Here is a 23634-nt window from a genome sequence, read left to right as displayed (position 1 = left end):
TTCAACTCAGTTGATGTAAGCAATGGATGCAGAGCTTGCCCCCTGCTTTGTATGTGATCCTGTAGTGTCCACAAAATATTTTAGTCTTTAAAAGTTACAGCGGAACCTCGGGTTACGTACCGTCCTCCTTACAAACGCTTCGGGTAACGAGCTCCGCTAACCCGGAAGTAGATGCTCCTGGTTGCGAACTTTGCCCCGGGATGCGAGTGGAATTTGCGCGGTGGCAGCAGCGGGAGGCCCCATTAGCGCAAGCGCACCTCATGTTAAGAACAGCTTCGGGTTAAGTACGGACCTCCGGAACGAATTGAGTTTGTAACCGGAGGTACCACTGTATAGAACTAACGCTGGATGTTTGGGGCTCAGCCCAGCTTAGTGGTTGAGAAAGAGCAATCTATCAGAACAATGCCCATTTTGGGAAGGCAAAACTCTGAATTCTCTGGAGCTGTTAACCCCGGTTGACCTGGTTTGGGAGTTGCTTTCTCTCCAGTGCTCAGATGTGACCCCCTTGTACACTGGAACAGTGAATAGAACGGCCCTAGTGAAATCTGGGCGGGGGCATGAAAAGGAAGGCTAATTGTGCTACAGTACAAGCATATTTACAAGCTCAAACCAGCTGGCCATCAAGCCCAATGTTCTCCTGCCTCCAGCAGATGTCACTCAGAGAGCCCTCCGTGCTGATTAGAGACCTCTGGGCTCAGTTTGTCCCTTGGCGTGTCCATCAACTTAACCGCTTTGGTCTGCTCTCATCTGTCCTCATCAGAATTACTGTACAGCGCAGCCCACAAAATCTCCCTCCCTCACAGACCCCCATACCCTCCCAGACAGCATCTTCAAAAGACCAGCTGCAGGATTCTTGCATGCAAGATCTCATGTCACTGTCTCCTCCACTCCCAAAGATCCACCAGGACCTTCCTTTTGCATTCTTGACGGTATTTGCTTGCAAAGGCAGATGTCCTGGTTTACCCAGGGATTCCTGCTGGGTTGCATGCTATAATGAACCTCAGTCTCATTGCGCCTAGTAGATGTTCATTGCTGACCTCATGGGTGTCAGGAAACACCCAAAATTCAGAGGATGTTGCTAAAGAACAGAATGCAGCACCTTTTCCCTCTTCTAGCAGCGGCCTCTTCATTGCCTCCTTCCTCCTATGTCGTCTTTCTGTTGTTCTTGTACGGAATTTAAGATCTTAAGTCACCCTGAGTCATGCTCAAACTGTGCTTTTGGCACCACCTTTGTCTGAAAAGTTGGTAAACAGGTGTTTACTGAGAAAAGACATGGTTCAGATATGGTAAAGGGTACTCAGAGTCAGTACTTGCTCTTATTGTTGAAGCCTTAGTCTTGGAAAGGAATTGGTCTGCGTTAGTGGTCCTTGATGAATGAATGGCAGCTCGATAGGACTTTGTGTCTATAAAATCAGCTAGCAACACCGCCCACTTGTAAGGCCATTATTATGAAGATTTCTCACCTGCCCTTCACCCTAAGGCCCTAGAGCAGATAGCAGCAATATTTTAAAAATGCTGTATTAGAAACACTTCAAAACTAATTACAGTCACAAGAATAGGGCGGCCCCTAAAAACACAAATCCTCGGGTATCAGAGGTCATTGTAAAGAGGTGCATCCTCAGGGAATTTATATGATGTGGGGAGGGTGCTCTCGTCTTTCAGGTATTTGGAGCCTGAGATGTTTAGGGCTTTAAACCCCAACGTGGGCATCTTGAATCTGGCATCGCGCCTTATCGCTGTTCCTCTTCGGAGTCAGTTTTTCCTGCTTAATCGGAGCCTTTGGGATAGTACCTGCATGCGACACCTAGCTGGACCCCGAGAGGTGCAAAACCCTTCATGTGTTAGGCACCTGTTTGTGCATATACATGCCACCTAGTCTTCTGAGCCAGAAATCTCCAAAGAGGATTTTTTTTCCTGCCAGACTATAAAGCCTTAAACACTCAATGCCATTTAAATTAAAGAATGGCATTAAGCTGTTCACTAACAGGCACTTTGTGTTAAACAAGGATTAAAATGTGTGTCTTGATGGTTTTTGGTGGTGTTTACAAAATCTCACCACTGAGCTTGGATCTACTTTGCTTCGAAATTCCTCCAGCATCCCTGCCGGCTCTAAGCACTTCTCCCCACCCCTCCACGGGCCCAGTGTTCATCCTCCCCCTGTGCCCACATCCTCCACGCTTAGGGACCTGCGTGGTGTGATTCTGCAAAATGCAGAATTTGAAAGCGGACCCAGAAATCGGCACCCGAAAGAAAACTCTGCTTCAGAACAGCCGCTTGATGTTTTTGAAAGCCTGTTCCCAGGAGCTGCGGCAAATTGCAGGCGGAGAATACCTTGCAGAAATCGGAGCGTGATGGGGAAGAGGGGGCAGGTGAGGAAAGGAAAAGAGAAGAAATGAGCTGGGTCAGCTGAGCAGCAAGATCTGGCATGAGCGGGGGGAGGGATGTCTCTTCCAAGCTGCTCAGAGCTATTCCCCCTTCCCTTGGACCAGTAAGAAGCAGAAACTATTCTTTCAAACGAACAAAAAATATACACCTGCTTTTGCTTCAAGGCGCGTGCTTTCTGCAGGTTACAGAAAGCCGGCTTTTCTCGGTGCATAATTTGAGTACTGCAAGGGATGTTGACCAGGCCAGGCCCTTAGTCCATCTAAGCCTATTAGTGTCTGTTCTCACCATCAGCAGCTCTCCAGGATCTCAGGCTCAGCAGGGCTTGTCTATCCCTGCTCACTGAAGATGCTTGAGATTGTGGACTGAAGACAATAAGGCAAGACCTTCAGCCATCGACCTCTGGCCCTTGCATACTTCCTTCAAAGACATTTCAGTGTGGAGTAAGAACAAGACTCAAGCCAATGGCCCATCTAGTCCAGCATCTTGTTCTCACTGTGGCTGACCAGATGCCTCAATGGGAAACCAGCAAGCAAGAACCTCCTGCAGTTTCTATCAACTAGGATTCAGAAGCATTGCTGGCCCCAGCTGGGGAGGCAGAGCAGAGCCATCAGGGTTAGGAGCCACCCATAGCCCTCTCTTCCTCTGTGAACTTGTCTCATCCTCTTTTAAAGCCATCCATCGTTTTAGCTGTGCAATGTGTGAAGAAGGACCTTCATTTCTCAGTCCTGAGTCTTCCAACATTCAGATTCATTGGATGCTCATGAGTTAGGAAAGGGAGAGAAAATATTTTCCCTACCCAGTTTCTCCATGCTATGCAATAATGTCACCTTTCCTCTAAACTGAAAAGTCACAAACATCGCAGCCTTTCTCCATCCCCTTGATCATTTTGGTTTCTCTTTTCTGAACCTTTCCCAAACTCGGCCTCTCCTTTCTACTGCTTTCTGCATCTGACTTTGCTTCAGAGGTTGCTTCTGGTTCTTTCCCTCCTTTTTAACCTTCTGCTCAGGTTTGGGTCTCACTTCCTCAAGGGCCGGGATTTGGAGTTTGGGAAGTACCTGAAATGCCAGACCCTAGCAGAGGTGCGTGTGTCTCAAATAGCATTGCCTCAAGCTTGCCTTGGATAGCAGCGATGCACCTTGAGTCTTGTTCAGGTTCAGTGTCCGGCTGAGCCCAAGCACTGGAGGGAAAGAGCGGCCAATTATTGAAGGTGGCCCACCAGCTCCAGCCTTTTTCAGTGCACTAACTGTCGCCTGCATGAGTTGGATTGGAAGCAGGTCCAAGAGCCCGTAGTGGAAAGAAATGGATTGTGCAAGGTCGGTGGAAGAAGGGCAGCAGTTCTGGGGTTGAACACTTGCAGAGAATGATGAACTAATGGAGAACAGTGTGTGTGTGTGTGTGTGTGTATGTGTGTGTGTGAGAGAGAGGGGGGGGGGAAGCGGTTGCAATTCTATACCCTGGTGGGATTTCACAAAGTCATCATCAACCATGGTGATTTCCATTAGGCTCTTGGAAACTGTAATATTTGCTGCTGCAAACTTCATAAAAATAGCGCCACTGGGAACTGAAGTCTGGAACTAGCTTTACTTTCTTATTAGCAGTGTTTGTGTTTGTTTCTGAGGTAATAAGTGCAGCACCGAGATCAGCCTCTGTCGGTCTCCCTATAGCTTGGTTCAAAATGTTGCTACCCTAGAGCTGAGTTTTGTTGCCAGTGTTTATATATATCCATACATTAAAATCAGCATCTGGGAGACAGAGGTTCAAATCCCCACTCACCCACTGGGGTGCCTTGGACCAGTCACTGCTGCTCAGCATAATCTACCTCGCAGGATTGTTGTGGGGATTAAGTAAAGAGGGGAACCATTGTGCGCCACGCTGAGCCTAGGTGGAAAGGTGGGGTGTCAGGGCAATACATAATTTGAGTGTGCAAATGTGTCTGTTTGGGGCAGTTCATGGTGTTCTTTCTGTGTGAGTTAGTGCTTTGGAATTTGCATTTGGGTCTGTACAGAATATTGAACTTCGAAAGTTCATGTCCTTGGGAGAAGGGCTACAAAACACAGCGGGCAGACTCCATTGGGTGTTTGTGTGTATGTGTGGAGAGCGCTAGTTGCAGTTCCTGGCCCCTCCAGCTGAAAGGATCCAATTCAGCTAGGGCGGAACAAGACCATGTAGAACCACTTCCATTTAGAAGAGGCAGGAGAGGAATAGACGGGAAGAGTCGTCTGGTTCCTGTAGTAGCTCCTTCAGCTTCACCTCCATTGTTTTCTGGGCCTAGTAAGGTAAAGGTACCCCTGCCCGTACGGGCCAGTCTTGCCAGACTCTGGGGTTGTGCGCCCATCTCACTCAAGAGGCCGGGGGCCAGCGCTGTCCGGAGACACTTCCGGGTCACATGGCCAGCGTGACAAAGCTGCATCTGGCGAGCCAGAGCCGCACACGGGAACACCGTTTACCTTCCCGCTAGTAAGCGGTCCCTATTTATCTACTTGCACCCGGGAGTGCTTTCGAACTGCTAGGTTGGCAGGCGCTGGGACCGAACAACGGGAGCGCACCCCACTGCGGGGATTCGAACCGCCGACCTTTTGATCGGCAAGCCCTAGGCGCTGAGGCTTTTACCCACAGCGCCACCCGCGTCCCTTCTTTCTGGGCCTAGGGAGGTGATTATCACCTCTCATGAGCGTCTCTTTCCCCCCAGATGAAAAACAGTAGCCTCCCTTTGCAGAGATGTGAGGTTGCAAACATCTGACTATGCAGCATCCTGAAGGTCTAAAGGCAGAGCCTCATGAAAGGCTAGTGCAGAAGCAAACTTGGAACTTCTTTTGTCAATGGTCTTGAGATCCTGAAACAGCCACTTCTTATCTCTGCTTAGGAAAATAGGTAGCTGCCGTGTTGCAGGTCAGACTATTTCTCCATCCATTCCTGTCTTGTCTACTCTGGCCAGCAGCAGCGGCTCTTGCCGGTGGTCTCTCTGCCTCTCTTTCGCATCACCTGTTTTCCAATCCTTTTAACTGTAGACACTGCTGGGGAACGAACCTGGAACTTCCTGCATGCAAAGCTCTGTCACTAGGCTGTGGCTCCTCCCTTGCAAAATTCTTGATCTTTGCACTCCACATTCTTATCCTAGGAGGAAATGCTTCAGCGCCATCCCCCCAACTCTTTGCCTGCCCTTCCCTTGTGCAGGAGACCTTCCTGGCAGCTGGTGCCCAGAGCGGATACCTGGGCGGGGCGGGGCTTGCCTGGGGCGGGAAGGAGGACACGTCCTTGGGCCGAAGCGGCAGCCAGCCAGACGTTTTGCAAGCCCTGCGTGTGGCACACGTCTCCTTGTCCGCCTTTATGGCCCATTAACTCAGAAGTCTAATTACGCCAGCTGAGATGACAACCTTCCTGAAACGCTTTGCCAGTGAAAAATGTGTTGGTTGCATCTGCTTGTGACGCACACGCTCCCAGGGCAAATTTCCCCGGAAGGGAGGGGGCACCTTAAGCGCTAAGCGGAGAACGATGTCTTACAAAAGCAGGTCTGCTGGCAGCGGCTCACAAGGGGGCGCTTTCCTGGCTGTTGCTGCAGATAATTAGCTGTTCCTGTGATGACCCCTTGGTTCTTTCTCTGAGTCAGATGCAATGCGCGCAGAGGAGCTCACCTGTCCAGCAGGTGGATCAAATCCAAACATGCTTTGCCTGTCAAGGTAATAGAACTGTAGAGCTGGAAGGAACCCCAAGGGCCATCTAGTCCAACCCCCTGAAACACAGGAACCACCGCGAAAGACTCCGTGACAGATGGCCACCCGACCTCTGCTTAAAAAAAAACCCATGAAGAAGAGCCTTCCAACTTCTCCGTTCCACAGTCAAAGGCTCTTACTGTCACAAAGTTCTCCTTGACGTTTAGTCGGAATCTCCTTTCTTGTAACTTGAAGCCGTTGGGCCAGATCCCACCCCGTGGAGCAGCAGAAGACACCCTTGCTCCACAGATGACCCCTGGAGCCCCTAACAACCCTACCACTCTGTGACAGCCCAAGGGCAGAGAGATGGTGTTGCCCTTAAGGGATGGGGCGTCTTTTTCACCTGCCCTGAGTTTTATGAAGGCAACGCAGCTCCCCTGGCAGGTGGCTCCATGGGCAGAGAGGAGCCCCACTTGGAAGGCGGGGTGGCAGTGCCTTTTCCTCCCTATCCTGGAGCTCCCACAAGGGGTGCCCACCCTGGCATCACACTCGACGAGATGGAAGGCAACTGAGCCCTCCTGCATTTCATGTCGGATTATGTGTAGAATAACATTGATCCTCTTAGCCAAAGCTCTTCCCCCAACTGCCGGCATGTATTATTTCATCAAGGTGGCTTGGGCAGCTTTCCTTTGTTACAGAATTCCATGGGCCCTCATTAAAGTATATTACATGGGAGAAATTTTAAAGCTATTTATCTCTGGGAAGTTTATGGTGCGGTATCAATGCCTCACAATGGAACAATTTCTGCGGGACTCTTAATTCTCCTATTTGCCACCATACCACTTAGATTTTTAATACTTTAATGAGAAATACTTTTCTGTAAGTAGCAGTGCATAGTTAAAACCGTGGAACTCCCTCCCACAGGAAGCAGTGAGGGCCACCAACCTAGAAGGCTTTTAAAGAGGATTAGACAAATTCTTTCAGGAGAGGGCTATTAATGTCTCCCAGCTACAATGGCTATGCTGTGACTCCACTGTCAGAGGCAGTGATGCTAAAACCCTACTTGAGGGTTTCCCATATCTGGTTGGCCACTGTAAGAACATGATGCTGGCCTAGAAGAGCCATTGGCCTGATCCAGCAGATGATCTTTGCATGTTCTTATGCAAGTCCTTCTGGAGAGGTTTTGTGAAGAAAGGGGATGACTGACACCTCGAGACTCCTAGTCCCCTCAGGCCGTTCTGGGATAGTGTTCAAGTGTTCAAGGTTTTCACCAAGTCCTGTTTCTTCTATAGATTTTTTCAAAATAATTCCACGATACGTTATCAAAGGCCTTCTCCGCATCTATTATGACCTAGTTGAGATTCCTGCATTGCAGGGGGTTGGGCTAGATGACCCTCGGGGTCCCTTGTTCTCTGATTCAGGAGGTCTGAGTTAGGGCTTTTGACACCCAGAACCGACTCGACTGCCTCTTTTCCAGCCTCCGGGTTACAAGTGAGCACACTGGCATGGGAAGGATCTCTGCTAGGACCCCCCCCCCACCTGCTCCATCCAGACAAAGCAGCCAATTTTTCCTCCTATAAATTTTTAATTATTGCTCTTATCTGCTCCTGCGATAACGCTGCAGCCTGGAGAGCCTGCCTGTTGTTTATGCCCCCTTCTGATCTTGTATGTACAAACAAAACTTCTTTTGATAGGAGAGATTATTTGCTTGGCTTTGCTGCCTCAGCCCGGAGGCCGCAGCATGCGCCCTAATCTCCTGGCTGCGCGGCAGAGATAGGGAGTATAAATTTAATCGAGGTGAACTTGGGAGTGTTTGAAGATTGCAACAAAGCCTCATGAATCCTGCCACCTTTTGCACTCCCGATGAGCTGGATTTCTGTACCCAGAACCTCCGAGGTTATGGAGGGCAGCAAAGATTGGCAGCCGACAAAATCTAGAATTTAATTGCTATTCATGAGGTCCGCAGGTGGCACTAAAATCTTGATAACGAAGTGGCTTGGAGCTGCAGCTGCCCGAGCCTTTTCAAATGTCAAAAAGGGAGAGCTGCTTTTCCCCTTTGCCTGTCCCTGTAGAGACTGCCGTATAGTTTTGAGGGTAGTCATGTATCTGGAAACACATCCAGGAGAACCAGTGATGCCTTCCAGTGTCTCCTTGTGTCGTGACAGCCTTCATGTTGGCAGAAAATGTGCTTGATTCTGTTAACTTTGCTCAGTTGAGGGCAGCAGGGGGAATCTGCCTACCGGGTGCAGGTGAGCTATGGGATCAAATCAAACTTTGGTCAAGAGAGGCTGGGTCATGGTTTTAGCAGGCCTGAAATACCTTCGTTTCCCTGGAAATACCATCCTTTCTAGGCGAGAAGATGCTGCAAGCAGTGGACAATCTGGCAGATGTTTTCACAGGAGTGGGCAGATTGCAGATGCCTGCTAAAGTTACTATTTTGTCTAGTGTTCTCCCCAAAACAGGTTGCTCTAAAACACTGCGTTTGTACATGCGCCTTCCAGTAGGTGTAGACCTAGGCTGCGACCCTAAACGGTCAGCCTCATTTTTGTGTTCTTTGCCAAGGCTGTTGCAAACTGCTTCTGATCTCTACTGACCTTGCCCTCAGTGCGAAACACGCCTTGCCCTGTTTCAAGTGCTCTTCTTAGCGCCATTTTCCTCTACTTCCTCTGCCTCAGGTGAGGCTCTCACTGCCATTCAACCCAGTCGGTGTCACTGCTTTTGGTGATTTTTCTGGCAACGCCACCTGCCCTGAGCACAGTCACTTGTTGACAAAATCACACATGGGCAGCCAAGGCAAGCTGGGCCAAGAGGAGGAGGAGGAGGAGGAGGAGGAGGAGGAGGAGGAGGAGGAGGAGGAGGCAGAGTTTGGATTTGATATCCCGCTTTATCACTATCCGAAGGAGTCTCAAAGCGGCTAACAATCTCCTTTCCCTTCCTCCTGCACAACAAACACTCTGTGAGGTGAGTGGGGCTGAGAGACTTCAGAGAAGTGTGACTGGCCCAAGGTCACCCAGCAGCTGCATGTGGAGGAGCGGAGAATTTAACCCGGTTCACCAGATTACGAGTCTATCGCTCTTAACCACTACACCACACTGGCTCTCAAGAGGGAGGAAGAGGAGGAGGAAAATCACACCAAGGCGAAACAGACGCTGCCGCCAGAACAGAATCCCAACCAATAGCCTCAGCTCAATGTGATCATTTAGTGATGAAGATATCTCATGGCTCCATATACTTTTGAAGTGCCCATCACAATCGGGGAGCCTCTGTCGCGGCTCTGCAGCCTGTATCACACGATACAGGTATGCTCACCTGGGAGCCAAGATCTACTGGCACAGCAGCAAATCCAGGTTTGCCCTGTATCATACATTAAAAGCAGCCTTTAGCGTTAATGAAACCCGTTAGCCACCCCCCACAACACGTTACCCAGAGGGAGGAGGGGGCCGCACAGGGAATTTCTTCCAGTGATGTCACATTAATGACTGAAATTAGCGTCGACCAAAAAGTTTAATTCTGCCCGGCGCTGGGGCTGTTTGTTTTGGGATTAGCTGCTTGTTGTAATCTTCTTGATTAAGGATTATGATCCCTTTAGAAGCATAAGCCAGGCAAGCCTCCCAGGAGCCGGCGGAGCGCTGCGCACAATGTGCATTGCGGCGCCGCGCTTGGAGGGAGTGACCTTTCCCAGGCAGGCAGCTAATCCAGACAGCTCAGCAGAAGTTTTGTGGCTGAGGGGAGCAGAACCTTGCTCTTGGCTCCGTTGGCACAGGGCACAGCTGGCCTCTGACAGGAAGCGTGCCACCTGGAGGCATTGGTGGGGACTTCCTCCTCAGCAGTGGGAGAGGCAAACTGTGCCCAGAGGGCCAACCAAAGCCTGCTTCTTCAGCATCTGAAACTTTTCCCTCTTCTAGGAGGGACTAGAAAAATGCTTGACAAACCACTGGCTGCGGGAGGCTCTCCTGAAGCCAAATGATGCGCTGTATGGAGATGTCTTCATGCCTTTGATGGGCATTTGCTTGGACCAGCCGAGAGAGAGAGAGCTCTTTGTTGCTGCTAAGAGCCAAGGCCAATGCTGGGAGCAGAGACTCTTGCTCCTTCTCTTTCCCATTGATGGGAGACGTCTGCCCCTGCAAAGAGCACACCTGTGCTCAGATCTTAGGCACGGCATCTTGCGTGAACTTCCGCCTTCATCTTCTGGCTCTGAGGAAATAGTTGCACCTGAGATTATTATTATTTTAAAAAATTATTAAAGATTTTCTTGTTTTACAGAAGTATGTGTAATGTCTCTCGTATTTTTTCCATGTAACATTTTTACAAATCAGTTTCATTTGTTGAGACATTAGAGGGGGGAAGGGGTGGGGGGGGAAGATGTGGGGGTCGGGTGGCGATGATTCTATTTTGCTTAAGGTATGTAGGGTTTGGTGTCAGCGTTGCTCGTGCAGGTTCTCTGCTGTTCATTTGTGTTTCTTTGGTGGTGAGAGAGGTTGGGGTTGGCCGAGGGTGTGGTTGTCCATTTGTGGTTGGCTGTGGTGATCTTTGTTTTCGTGTGTGAGTGGGGTGGGTGGGTGTTTTGGATCAGGTTAGCCATATTGATTTGTATGCTGTTGGTGGATTATTGTCATTGCCTTGTTGGGCTGTGTATGTGATAAAGGTGAAGGCGCCTTCTTCTATTTGTCCCTGTGTCAGTTTCAGTTTATTGATTAATTTTTCTAGTAGGGCTGTTTCCCATACTATTTGGTACCATTGGTCCATGCTGACTCCTGACAGGTCTCTCCAGTGTCTGGTTATGGTGTTTCTGATTGATGAAAGTAGGCGGGTTATGAGTTCTTTGTGGTGTAAATGGGCATTGTTGTCTTAGAAGATGTTTAGTAGGGCCAGTTCTGAGGTGATTCCTAATACTTGCTTGGTTATTTTACATATTTCTCGTATGGCTGTTGTCCAGAATAGTTGGATTTTGGGGCACTCCAACCACATGTGGAGGTATGGTTGCACCTGAGATTTGTGGATCTGCAACAGATACACAAGAATGATCAGAGTCATGCATGTGGCAAGAGGAAACCCCATCCTGAGTTGAGGCCTCCTTCTTGGACCAAGTGACTTCCATCACCTGTCAAAAAGAAGCCTTTGGCTCTTGATGGGGATGAGACTCTCTTTTCTTGGAGGTTTTTTCTGCAGAGGTTGGATGGCCACCTAGCTGAGATTCCTGCATTGCAGGGGATTGAACCTCGGCGTCCTTTCCAACTCTACAGTTCTATGATTCTATGAAAAAGCACTTTCATTCTCGCAGGTGGTGGGGTTTGAAGGCTGGTTCACTCAGAATTTGCAATCACAGGTAAAATGAAGAGTTGACAAGCACTCCAGTGCATGCAAAAAGATATTTCAGGCACCCACCTGGGCCATTCATAGAGCTCTTTGTGTGGTATCTGTAGAACAGATGAAAGAGGAGCTAGTGAAAAAAACCCTTTTTGAGCTTTCCAGTGGCCATGGATGGCTTTTCATCTCACCTCATGCCCGGATATGCTTGGGGGACGTGGAAACACATTCGAAGTCGATATGCCTCCAGTTCTGGGCGCTACAATTTTAGAAGGATGTTGACAAGCTGGAACTATGTGCAGAGGAGGGCAACCAGGATGATCAGGGGTCTGGAAACCAAGCCTTATGAGAAACAGCTGAGGGAATTGGGTATGTTTAACCTGGAGAACAGAAGACTGAGAGGTGATAGCCATCTTCAAATATCTGAAGGGCTGTTCCCTGGAAGAGCGAGCAGACTTGTTTTCTGCTGCTCCAGAGAACAAGAAAGGAGATTCCAATTAAACAGTAGGATGCTCTTTCTGGCAGTAGGAGCTATTTGAAAGTGGAATGGACCACCTTAGAAGATGGTGGGCTCTCCTTCCTTAGAGGTTTTTAAAAAGGTTGGGTGGCTAGATGTCATGGATTTGTTGGTTGTAATGCCTGCGTTGCCAGGGCTGGTGGACTAGATGGCCCTCGTAGTCCCTTACAACTCTACAGTTCATTGGTTCTCTGCGTGTGGAGGGATTTGCCCCAGGATAATTGGTGGCACAAACCAGTCCTGCTCCCGAATCCTCCTTTCTCAGCTAGCTCCAGAGCCCGGCTGTGCCAGATGTCCTTGGGCCACAGAGCTGCGGTGCTTCTGAGCTTCAATCAGCTGCCTGTTTAACTTTCCCCGTGACAAGCTAAGCTGACATCCAGCGTCAAATGTGTAAATCGCCTCGCCACCAAAACATGCATCTCACTTGCAGCATCACGAAAGTAATGAATCAAAGTGTCAAGTAGCTTGAAGAAAATGAATTTGTTAATTGCCTGCATACTCAAACTCGGGGGTAATATAAAAGGGAAGACTTGGAAACGCTCAAGTAGGAGGCAAACTGTGACCTCATTGCTGTTACTGAGCCCTGGCAGGAGGCGGGAAGTGGAGGCGGCTGTGTGATCAGAATAATGAAATCACCACCTCGGAAGAGGCTTGGGTGCCCCTCCAAGCAGCCAGCGCAAGATTGCAGGTTATGGAATTGTTCTGGGTCTGAGCAGCGCCCATAACAAGCCAGCAGCTGCGCATAAACAAAGCTGACCATTCTGGTGCTAGTTTTTCATGCATCACAAAGTTAGACTGTGGAACTCGCTGCCACAGGAGGCAGTGGTGTCCATCAACCTAGACTACTTTAAAAGTGGATTACACAAATTCATGGAAGAGAGGGCTATTGGTGGCTCCTAGCCAGGATGCCTCTACTCTGCCTCCACAGTTGGAGACAGCAGAGCTTCTGAATCCCAGTTCCTGAAAACCACAGGAGCGGGAGAGTTGCTCTTGTGCTTGGATCCTGGTTATGGGTTTCCCATAATGGGCGTCTGGGCGGCTATTGTGAGAAAAGGATGCTGCACTGGGTGGGCCACTGGCCTGATCCAGAAGTGAGAAAGCATGGAAAGGCAGGATATAAATGTAGCAAATACATTTCTCAGCAAGCAAGCTGTGTGGTGGAATGCCTCGATATCCGCTTCTTTCACCCCACGGATATTGGGTGTGTCTCCTGTCTTCGCAGGTGTGGGAGTCAGATCCATGGGTGAACGGTTTGTGCTCTGGGAGTTGGCACCATGTTGGAGTTGCCGACAGGCTTTCTCAAATGCACATTTCCAAGCTAGGCTGAAGAGCTCACTAGTCCATCAGTGGGTCAGACCCCCTTTCTGCATCTGCCTCCTTCTCTGTATCCCACCAAGATGTCTTCGGACAATTGAAGGGGATCCCTTCCATGCACAAAATTTGCAAAGTCACACAGCAAGGCCTTCCTGGTGGCTGCTCCCTAGTTTCCACATTCCTTGCCTGCACAGCCTGAAATGGTTCCCTAAGCAGATGCAAAATATTGCTTATTTGGGCCAGTATTTTGGGGCTGGAGACAAGCCTGTTTGGGGCAGACGCTGCATTTATTACATGAGGTGTTGCCTGCCCTGAGCCTTTGGGGAAATATGGAAGGATCTCTTTCAAATAAGTGCACCAGCTGAATCCCAAAGACTCCCTGGCAGGTTTTCAGACAGGGGTGGATTTTATCAGGGAGCCAGATCCTAAATCCACAGTTGCGTTTCATGTGGTCCTTTGGAAACAGTCTTGCTTGTGCCTCAGCTGGAGCTTCTGTGCTAGCCTGGGGGCGGAAAGCACAGCTGAGCTCTGCTGCAGCCCCTGTTTGTTTCAGCGAGTCTTACATGGAAGCTCTTTCCCCTCCCACACTGCACCATGGTTAATTGACAGTGCAAATATTTTCAGTCTCTTCAGCTTCATAATACCTTAACAAGATCCCTTTAGCACATCTACGGCTGTTGACAATGCTCTGAGAACCAAGAGAGGGGCTTTGTTTTGTTTTGGGTTTTTTGCACACGGAGGCAATGTGCAACGTGTCTCAATGCTGCCATCACACCAGCTCCCTCTCAGTCCAGCACGGCTCCACATTCTAGGCTGTTGCCAGGATGCTGTGTTTCCTTACAGTCACAAGAGTCTCTGTCTGTGTACACACACACACACATGCCTGCCTGTGGTTTTTGAGTCTTGCAGTGTCATTATCCTCTTGGAATCTGGTAACTTCTTCAGAGAGAGAAGCACTCCTGAAGTCCACCCCAGTAGTGAAAACCGCAATCAGGGCCTTGAAATGCTTTTAAGGCGTTATCATCCGAGGAAGATATTCCAGACAGGACCTTATCTGGAAGCCTGTCTGTTTTCAGCTGCTTGAAGCATTCTTCGCTATAATAATAATTTTTGTGCTGTGTGGTTCTTTGTGAACCTTGCTGAAATGCGCACTTTGCAGTTGTAATGATACTTTTATTGAAAACTACGGGCTCATTATCAATATATTGCTGCAGCCACGTGCGCCTTGCAGCACTTTTATAGACCTGTGCCCTTGTTTGTGATCTTGCAAAAGAGTCAGCCTGCCAGGGTTCTGTGGCCAAGCCCAAGGAGCAGCCACACCGGAGGGCGGGACACTTGACAGCCTCAAATTCAGTTAGGACCACCATGACTTTGCTTGCCCCAGAGATCATCCTCACCTGTAGGCGATGAGTGGCGACTTTGCCTGTTTTTCATTGTAAGTCATCCCATACTTCCTTTGCGCCTGTGTCGCAGGGGGTTGGACTAGATGACCGTTGGGTTCCCTTCCAACTTCACAATTCTGTGATTCCTGCAGCACCTCACAAAGGCATCTGTTGAGAGTGTTGATATATTGTGCAAATGCATTTTAAAAGTAGCTGATTGTTTGAAACGGTGCGAAATGCAGTGGTTTGAGTGCCCACTGGGGTAGGATACCCCCAACATGCCACCCCACTGTGGAAAGAATTGCCCTGGCTTCCAGTTAGCTACTGGGCCAAGTTCAAGGTAGCAACGTTGGTGTACAAAGTCCTATACATCTTGGGACCAGGATACCTGGTCTCATACCCCTTGTGTACCCAATAGAATAGATCACTGTGTTCTGCAGATATCTTTTCAGGAGGTTCATTCCCCACGAAATAGGGACCAGGTCTTCAATTCTGTGGCACCTCCTGCCTTTGGAATGCCCTCCCCTTAAATATCAGGCAGACACTGCCACTGTTGCCTTTATAGCTAAATATAAAGAAGGCAGACGTTCTTGCTGGCCTGGCTTTGATTTCCAACACCTGGGGTGAAGTGCGGGCTGCAGTGAGCTTTTCCTTTAAGGGAGCATTCCATGCCCTTGTCAAAAGCTGCTCTCATCTCTGTCTCTACATGGTAAAGCCAGTGATCTGACCATCGCTTTTCAAGACAGACTCGTGCCTGTGGCACGGAGGGAGCCTCTGCCTGTTGTGGAGATGGGGATGGGGGGTGGGTTGGGGCGACAGTCTCTGGCAAATGCAAAGCACCCTTGTGGGGGGCTCCTTCTGTTCTAGCAGCTCAGCTGTGGATCCGGGAATCACTTTGTCCGAAAGAGGCAGCCTGACCCTCTTTTTTTGGGGGGGGGGGGACAACGACAGGCAGTGAGGAGCAGCTGTCCGGAGCCTCTTGCGAACACTTGTTCCATCCTGGCAAACGCAGCAAACGGACAAAGCCGATTGGCATGGAGGGCACGAAGCCCAGCTCCTCTCCTCCCTTTCTGCTCCTCATCAGAAATCAAGCCAGGATCTGGAGAGGGTCTTCAGGCGGCTCCTGTGGCTTCGCTCCACTCCCTTTCCTGAGCTTGTTAGCGAGGAAACTGTCCTCCCAGCTCCCTCCACCCTCTGTCTTGCCGCGTTTTATCTTGGATCTGCTCTAAGAAGTCCACAACACCCTCCCTTTGCGAGGATCCGCAGCGCTTTGTGTGTTGCCGTGTGGGTTTTTCCGAGGGGGCTGTGTGTTTTCTTCCGAGCCGGCATCAGTATTCTGCCCGAGTGTGCACAGGCTTCCACTCGGCCTGCTGCCTTTCGCCTCCCCTGCTGGGCAGATGTCCATTATAACACAGTGCAAAAAAAGGGGGTGGGAAGGAGGGGGAAAACGACAACAACAACAAAGGCAGAACAACGCTGCCGGGTTGAGGCACGGTTTGACGGGACCTCCTGCAGCTGCCAGCATGCCAGCCACGGAATAGACTCATCTGCATTCCGCCGCTCAGCCGCCCAAGTCAAGATCAATCTCATAAGGATGTTTTCGACACTCCCTGCATCCCAAAGTCTCTCCCCAGCCCAGCCCCATCCGCTTGCCCAGGGGTGGACGGCTGGGAACTGGCCTGAACACAATCTCCACGGGGTAGAGCGGGGCAAGACATCAGCACCCTGGTTCAAATGGCAGAGCAGGGCAGCCGGCTTCCTGGCGCCTGGTCCGCAGTTGCAGAACATCCCTCTTATCTGCGGAGAACAGTGGTCGTTGGGGAGATAGTGCCTGCGTTGTGCTTCACATTTTGCTCATGGGGCTGTGGATCTGCGTGGGGTTTGGTTTCGTTCTTTAATTGGGGGAAGGGGCAGAGCACGTGCTTGGAGTGCAGAAGGTCCCGGGTTCAATCCCAGGCAGCATCTCCAGGTAGGGCTGCAAAACACTGCCTGCCTGGAAACCCTCGAGATCAGCTGCCAGTCAGAGTAGAAGCCGCACAGAGCTAGGTGGAGCCCAGTGGTCTGGCACAGGTGGACCCAGCCAAAAGGGCGGACCCAGGCTGAAGACAGAGATCAGGGCTCCACGGGGAATTATCGACTGCCTTTCTGTTAAGTGGAGGCCTATGGCAGCCCACTTAGCTGGCTCAGAACTCTTGTCTCCTCCATCCCGCCCTGGGACCTTTGAGGCTGGGAAAGTTAACTTTGTTGTTTGTGTTGCTTCCTCTGTCTGGGAGCTTCCTTTGCAAAACTGCAGGCTCTCAATTGCGATGCCTGGAGTGTCGCCCCAAGGCCTGTCAGCAGTCTGCGGAATGCTGAAACTGGCCCCGCAGCAGGGGGGGGGGGGGATCAAATGCGATCTGCTGCAGGCGCCTCGCTTTGTACTGAGCTCAAAGGGTGCGCTGGCGCCTTCAGCCCCACTCGGATCCGGCTGAGAGCTGAGCCTGGTGCTGGGTGCGTTTGTTTTGAGTGTGCTTGAGTGTGCTTAGTTTGGTGACGGTACGAAAACAGCAGGTACCAAAACGGCAGGAGCACCCCTCTGGTTGTGCCCCTTTCCCCTGCGGCTGGCGCTGCTAACACAAACCAAACCAAATGCGCAGCAGATTGGCCAGGCATGGAGCAAGGAGAGAGAGCTGTGGCTCCGTCTCCCCCTTTCTCCCTCCCCACAGATGCTGCAAAAACAGCAGGGTCTCAGGTTTGGCTAGGAGGGAACCTTGCTTAGGGAAGGTGGGCCAATTCTTGAGCCACGTCAACACCCAGCATTTGGTCCGGCCTCAGCATTTCCTAGGCTGTTGGTGTCTGTGCTTTAAAAAGGAAGTGCAAAATCCCCTTTTGCTGTTGTCTTTCATGGGGAAAGGGGATTATCTTCAGTTTTTTGGCATGGACCAAAGTCACGTTGGCAATGCACCCTTGCATCTCTCCGCATAAAGGCAAGAACTCCCGGGACTGGTAGTCTTTGCAAATAGCCTTGCCTGGGGTTCTGAATTTCTCTCCCCACACTCCTTTAGATCAGAAGGTTCTGCTTTGATAGAGAGACTGTGTGTGCGCGCGCATGTGTTACAGTGTGGTTGCTTGCCACTGTACGCTTTGCTCAAACAGGTTGTGCGTTGGTGTCTCTCCAGCTCACCTCCATCTTGCTCCGCCGGAGTAATGGAGCCACTGAGCCGGGCTGCCCACCAGATAACAGGTTTATCGCCTCTCCTGTTCCTGCTGTCAGCTCCTCTCTCCCCTCCACCAATCTCCTTGGTGCATGAAAAATTGACACCCCCTCAAGTTGAAATCTGTTGCTGAAGGAGGAACATTTATTAGCGGCTTAGAAAACCTGTTCGCCCGGCAGGCTCTCCTTTTGCTTGTCGCCCTGCGCTGCCCAGGTGCAGAGTGTGGGGTCCCCAGGCACGAGAGAGGGGCTCCTCTCTCAATTGGGATCCCCCATGCCTGTTGCAGAGCCCTTCTCACGAAAGGCCGAGACACCGGTTTATTGAAAGCCCCTTGCAAAGAGGTGCCTGTCGCTCCTGTTCCATGAGCAATTGATCGCGGCTTCTCTCAGGCCCCCGGGCTAAGGCAGAGCTGTGGAAACTCATGTTAATCTGTCTTGACAGCAATGAGGAGATGATCCCTCTTCTCCGTACATTGCATTTTCCTCTCTGAAAAATAACAGATTCTGACACCCCTCTCCTCCGGCAAGCCAATAGAGGCAAATTTTATGGCCCCCCTTGCCTCATCAATCTTAATCGGCGGGATTAAAGCAAAGGTGGCGTGGAGAGGTTGGAATTGCATTTGCTCTGAAATGCCTGCAAGGCGAGGCCGGCTCTGAGCGCAGGAGGGAGCAGCCGCACCTGCCTTGGCAAGAGGATTTGCGCTTGGGCTCCCTCAGTGCAAAAGTGGACAGCTCTGCTTCTCTTTTACAGCAGAGACAGACACAAGGTGTTCACAGCAGTGAGCGTTCAGTGTTCCCTTTTAGGGTCTAGCAAACCAATCCGCAGGCGTGGAACAGTAGCCCACTGGGCCCTTGTCATGCAAAACCTGGAACAATTTTGCACCCTGGTGTTGCTTGTTATGTTGACTGTTCAGTGCCTGCTAAACCCAACCTGGTGCCTCTAGACCATGGCTGCCTGTCATTGCCAACAGCAGTGCTGTCTGGGGATGTGAGCTGGCACCCAAGGAGCGCACCAGGTTAGCAGAGGCCGCTGCTGGTTGTGCCATATAAGCAACTGCTAGCCGTAGCTGCTGGCCCCACTGCTTGCAGCTGAACCCAAGGAAGCAAAGTGCTGTTGGAAGATTCAGGGCAGATTAAAGAAAGGACTTCTTCACACAGCACATGGTTAACCTGTGGAACTCCGACCTGCAGGCTAGCAGCCCACCTGGCTTTAAAAGAGGATTAGGGAAATTCATGGAGGAGGAGAGGCGGCTATCGGGGACTGTGCTCTGCTTTCAGGGTCAGAGGCAGCAATGCTTCTGAATACCACTTGCAGGAGACCACAGGAGGGCAGGGGACTCGTGTGCTCGATTCCTGCTTGCTGGTTTCCTACAAGGGGCATCTGGTTGGCCACTGGGAGAGCAGGATGTCGGTCTGATCCAGCAGGGCTCTTCTTCCATTTCTAAATTCCTATTTCGCTGAAGGATGCCTTCGCCTTGGGCCCTTCAGGATCAGGCCTGTGAAGGTGCAGGATGGAGATTTGGAGTGGAGCTGTTGGTCTTGGTGCCAGCAAGAGCCCAGCGGAGGCAGAAGAATAGTAATAATAATAGTAGTTTCCTTTTGGGGCTTCTGCTCTCCCTCTTTTCCCAAGACTTGTGCTGCCTTGAACTTGACCCGTCAGCAAAATCTGAGAGGCTGCAAAGCAGGCAAGAGAAAGCTCATTATTTTGGGCAGCCTTTGTGCCTAACTCCATGTTTGGCACAATGGCCTTTCTGTGAATAGATGCAAGCCTAGTTGCAGAATCCGCTCCCGCTGCAGCTAAATCAGGCTCCGCGGTCAGGAGCCGTTTGTTCCTGTCATGTCCCAATTGCCATCCCTTCAATGGGAACTTGTTCAGGAGAAGGGGCAAGCCTCTCTCGAGTTGCTTCTCTTCGTACTGCACTGCAGGGTGTTGGACTAGATGACTTCTGGGGGGCCCTTTCAACTCTATGATTCCGTCACACTCAGCTGCGCAGGAAGCCGCTGACTCCTCTGCCCCTTGGCAAAGGGATTAGGGGGGGGGCAGCCTTAGCTACCCGACCTGAGTGTGCGCATCTCTTTCTCTTCCCCCAGAGCACATCTGCTCCATCTTGGCCTCCCTCCTGAGGAATCTGAGGGGACAGCAGAGAACTCGGCTGCTCAACAAGTTCACGGAGAACGACAGCGAGAAGGTGAGAGAGATGGTGGGGCAGTTTTGGGGAGCTGGGAACAGGAGACGGGGTTCAGAGCATGGGGGGCGGGAGAAATTGGGCACTGCCTCAGTGATACTGTCCAAATGATATCCAGGATGGTGAGAGGCAGTGTGGTGTAGTGGTTAGAGTGTTGGACTACCAGGACCTGGGGGACCTGGGTTCAAATCCCCCACTCAGCCATAAAAAGCTCACCAGGTGAGCGGGCAAACACTGCCTCTCAGGCTGGGGTTAAATGTGGGGAACCCCCTTGCATGGCACCTTTAGTTCAACCAGTTATCCTTTTCCCTGCCCCCACAAGTTCTGCTAACATTTGGCACAATGTTCCACCTGTCATGGATGCTTGAGTTGTGATTCCTGCATTGCAGGGGGGGTTGGACCAGATGACCCCTGAGGGTCCCTTCCAGCTGCTCAATTCTGTGATTCTATGACAATCCCCCAAAGGAGTTCCCTTGCACAAGACCCACCGTGCTGTTGCCATTTTCCTATTTCAGTGGGGCTTGTGCCCCGTGGTGCAACACTGCTGCCCACATCCTGCCAACCTCTCTGCCGGCTTCATGGCAGGGTCATGGCTTCATAGCTCTCCCTCACAGCCAGGTGTGTGCTGCGTGGGTGTCTTGTGGCATGAAATCAGTGGTACCTCTGGTTGCGAATGGGATCCGTTCCAGAGGCCCATTCGCAACATGAAAAGAGTGCAGCCCGCAGCGCCGCGTCCTTGCACACGCAGGTTGTGATTCGCCGCTTCTGCACATGACATCATTTTGCGCTTCTGCGCATGCGCGAGTGGTGAAACCCGGAAGTAACCCTTCCGGATCTCCGCAGGAGGTAACATGAAAGAACGTAACATGAAGCGGACGTAACGTGAGGTATGACTGTAGTGGCATAGGCTTCCTTCAGGGACCCTTCTTGAGACCACCAACCCCCTGGAGTGCAGCCCTGCCCCGGCTGCATGGATAGGGTGGGCCGGAGTCCTTAACCCTCGGCTTCTCCGGGGAAACCTGCAGTCTCAACCACCAGCATTTCAAGCTAAGGAAATGGTTAGTGCTCTCAGTGCTCCTGAAAATTAATATTGGCTCTGAGGACCTGTATCTTCTTTGGAAATCAATTAGAGGAGCGGAGAGGGAACCAGGGATGTCCCGCTGGAGGGGAGGGCCTGTGCAAGCCTGCACTTCTGGTGGGACTTGCAAAGTGGGTCCCCAGGGGCTGCTGTTGGTTTTCTTCTGCAAAGAGCAGCCGCTAATGCATCCTGAGAGCTTCAGACGTCTGCCGTTGGAATAAAATCTGCCCTCTCCGCACGCACCCGCCCTGAAATATATGTGGGAGAGCAGGTCTGGCAACGGCTGCTGGCCAAGATAGCTGTCAGTGAGGGGCAGAGGCAGGGAGGTTGCTCCCGTGCCCTCCTTGTGGGTTTCCTGGCAGCACCTGCCTGGGAGCCTAGTGCTGATTTCTCCCCTTTTGGCCTTGGAAATCTTGCCTCTCGGGAGACGCGGATGCAGCTGCTTTGGCAAGATGGAGAACGGTGTAAAGGGAGCCCCTAGGTCAGGCCAGCTTAGAGGAGCAATGATCAAGGGGGCGGGAAGGGAATTGGGTGCTGAGGTAAGCAGAATCAGTGCGATTTCAGAGCATCTGGGGCTGTTGGGTGCCGTGCAGTCTGTGAGCAGGACCTTGCAGGCTGTTTGCTTTCCGGTGTCCCATTCAGTACGGATGTGGCACCCCGGCTTTAAACGCCCAACTTGTTCAATGCAGAGGCGCCTCGCTATCCATGGGCCCTTCGTCTTGCTAGGGTACCTGAAGGAGCGTCTCCACCCCCATCGTTCTGCTCGGACGCTGAGGTCCAGCTCCGAGGGCCTTCTGGCGGTTCCCTCATTGCGAGAAGTGAGGCTACAGGGAACCAGGCAGAGGGCCTTCTCGGTGGTGGCACCTGCCCTGTGGAACACCGTCCCTTCAGATGTCAAAGAGATAAACAAGTACCTGACATTTAGAAGACATCTGAAGGCAGCCCTGTTCAGGGAAGTTTTTAATGTGTGACATTTTAATGTGTTTTTCATCTTTGTTGGAAGCCAACCAGAGTGGGTGGGGAAACCCAGCCAGATGGGCGGGGTATAAATAATTAACTGTTATTATTATTATTATTATTATTATTATTATTATTATTATTATTATTGTGGGATGGCTGTGTGATGAGTTCAAACCTTTTCCACTCTTCTTCTCTCCCCCCCCCCCGCCCCCGGCAGGTTGACAGACTGATGGAGTTATATTTCAAGTACCTGGATGCAATGCAAGCAGCTGATAAGAAGATTGAAGGAGAAAAGCATGTAGGTGTCATCACCCCCCACCCCACCCCCTCCTGTCAATTCATTATGAGATGGTGCCTGCAAGTTCCCTGAAATGCTAAAAGCTCCCCATATGAACCAACCCAGACCCTGCGGCCGTTATCCAAGGGCCTTCTTTGTGTGCCCCCTCTGTGAGAGATCCAGAGGACGAGAACAGGGCCTTTTCTGCATTGGCTCCCCCTTTGTGGAACGCTCTCCCAGGGAGGCTTGCTGGGCGCCATCATGACATTATCTTTAGGCACTAGCTTAAACTTTGCTCTGTAACCAGGCCTTCAGCCTTTAACTATCAGTGGCCTTTTAGAAGTGGGTGGGATGTTATTAATGTAACACCCCCCCAAATTTGATGCACATGTCAGGTTTTCCTTTTACCTCTTTGTGCTTTTAGTGCATTGAGTTGCCTCGGGCAAGATAAAGTGACTAACACATTTAATTAATATTATTAATAATAAACAATAGTATTAATAATTTTTCGGTTCTTAAAGAGACAGCTGCGGTTTGCTCAAGGGCTCGCTTGCTTCCTGCCCCACTGCCTGCGAGCTCACCAAAAGCGTCCTCCAGACACGAAGGCCTGCTGCCCAGCTTAAGCGAGGGGGCATGCATGTGTTGTTCTCCATTCAATTAAGCACTGGAGAATAATTTGCAAAAAACCTGCAGTTATAGGGTGGTTTATAAATTCAATTAATAATACAGTAGACCCCCGGGTTACGTTAAACTTCGGGGTGTGAATGCAGCAAACCTGGAAGTATTTTTCCGGGTTTCGTCGCTGCGCATGCACAGAAGCGGCGCCTCTGGGTATGAATTTTCCGGGGTGCGCACGGACCCCCGGAATGAATTTAATTCATATCCAGAGGGTCTACTGTATTATTATTATTATTATTATTATTAACCACAAGTTTGGTTTTTAAAGTTTTAAAAAAACATTTTATCGGACTCTATCAAATCCATTCAAAAATAATACCAAAAAAGCAACACAGTGTATCCAAGAGCGACTTTATATTTGGTTGGTAGAGGACTTAGGGAAGCCAGATTCCACATTGTCCCGTGGAGAAGGCATCCGTCCCTGTGCATTGGAGCCCTGAAACGCCGCAGAGTCACAGGTGAGGAAGCAGGTGTCCCTGCAGGCAGGACATGGCAAGAACCCCAAGGAATGCTGCCGCTCAGAAAATCTCAACGTGTCGGGTTGTGGCGAACAAGTCTCCCCTCTTCCCCCGTCCATTTCATGTTTTATTTGAGGGAAAAAGTGGCAAGCCACCACAGCTCTTTAACTCCCTCAGAGACGAGGCGCAATTATAGAGCCTCAGCGGTGATCTCTGCAGAAAGGGAGGCAAAGGCAGGTGATGACTTAA

General features: G+C 50.8%; 1 protein-coding gene across 2 annotated transcripts in view; it reads left to right on the top strand.

Annotated features, from left to right (window-relative positions):
- CTNNBL1 (catenin beta like 1) overlaps positions 1-23634 on the top strand; it is an 86430-nt gene that overhangs the window by 49854 nt on the left and 12942 nt on the right. For both annotated transcript variants that reach the window (XM_077929481.1, XM_077929480.1), the window contains exons 12-13: positions 19840-19937; positions 22190-22270. In XM_077929481.1, the coding sequence (XP_077785607.1) occupies positions 19840-19937; positions 22190-22270 (179 nt within the window). The remainder of the gene's footprint in view (positions 1-19839; positions 19938-22189; positions 22271-23634) is intronic.

The sequence above is a fragment of the Podarcis muralis genome, chromosome 5 (assembly GCF_964188315.1).
Source record: "Podarcis muralis chromosome 5, rPodMur119.hap1.1, whole genome shotgun sequence".
Classification (NCBI taxonomy): Eukaryota; Metazoa; Chordata; class Lepidosauria; order Squamata; family Lacertidae; genus Podarcis; species Podarcis muralis.
Note: the sequence above shows the minus strand (reverse complement) of the source record. Positions and strands in the feature narration are given on the sequence as shown.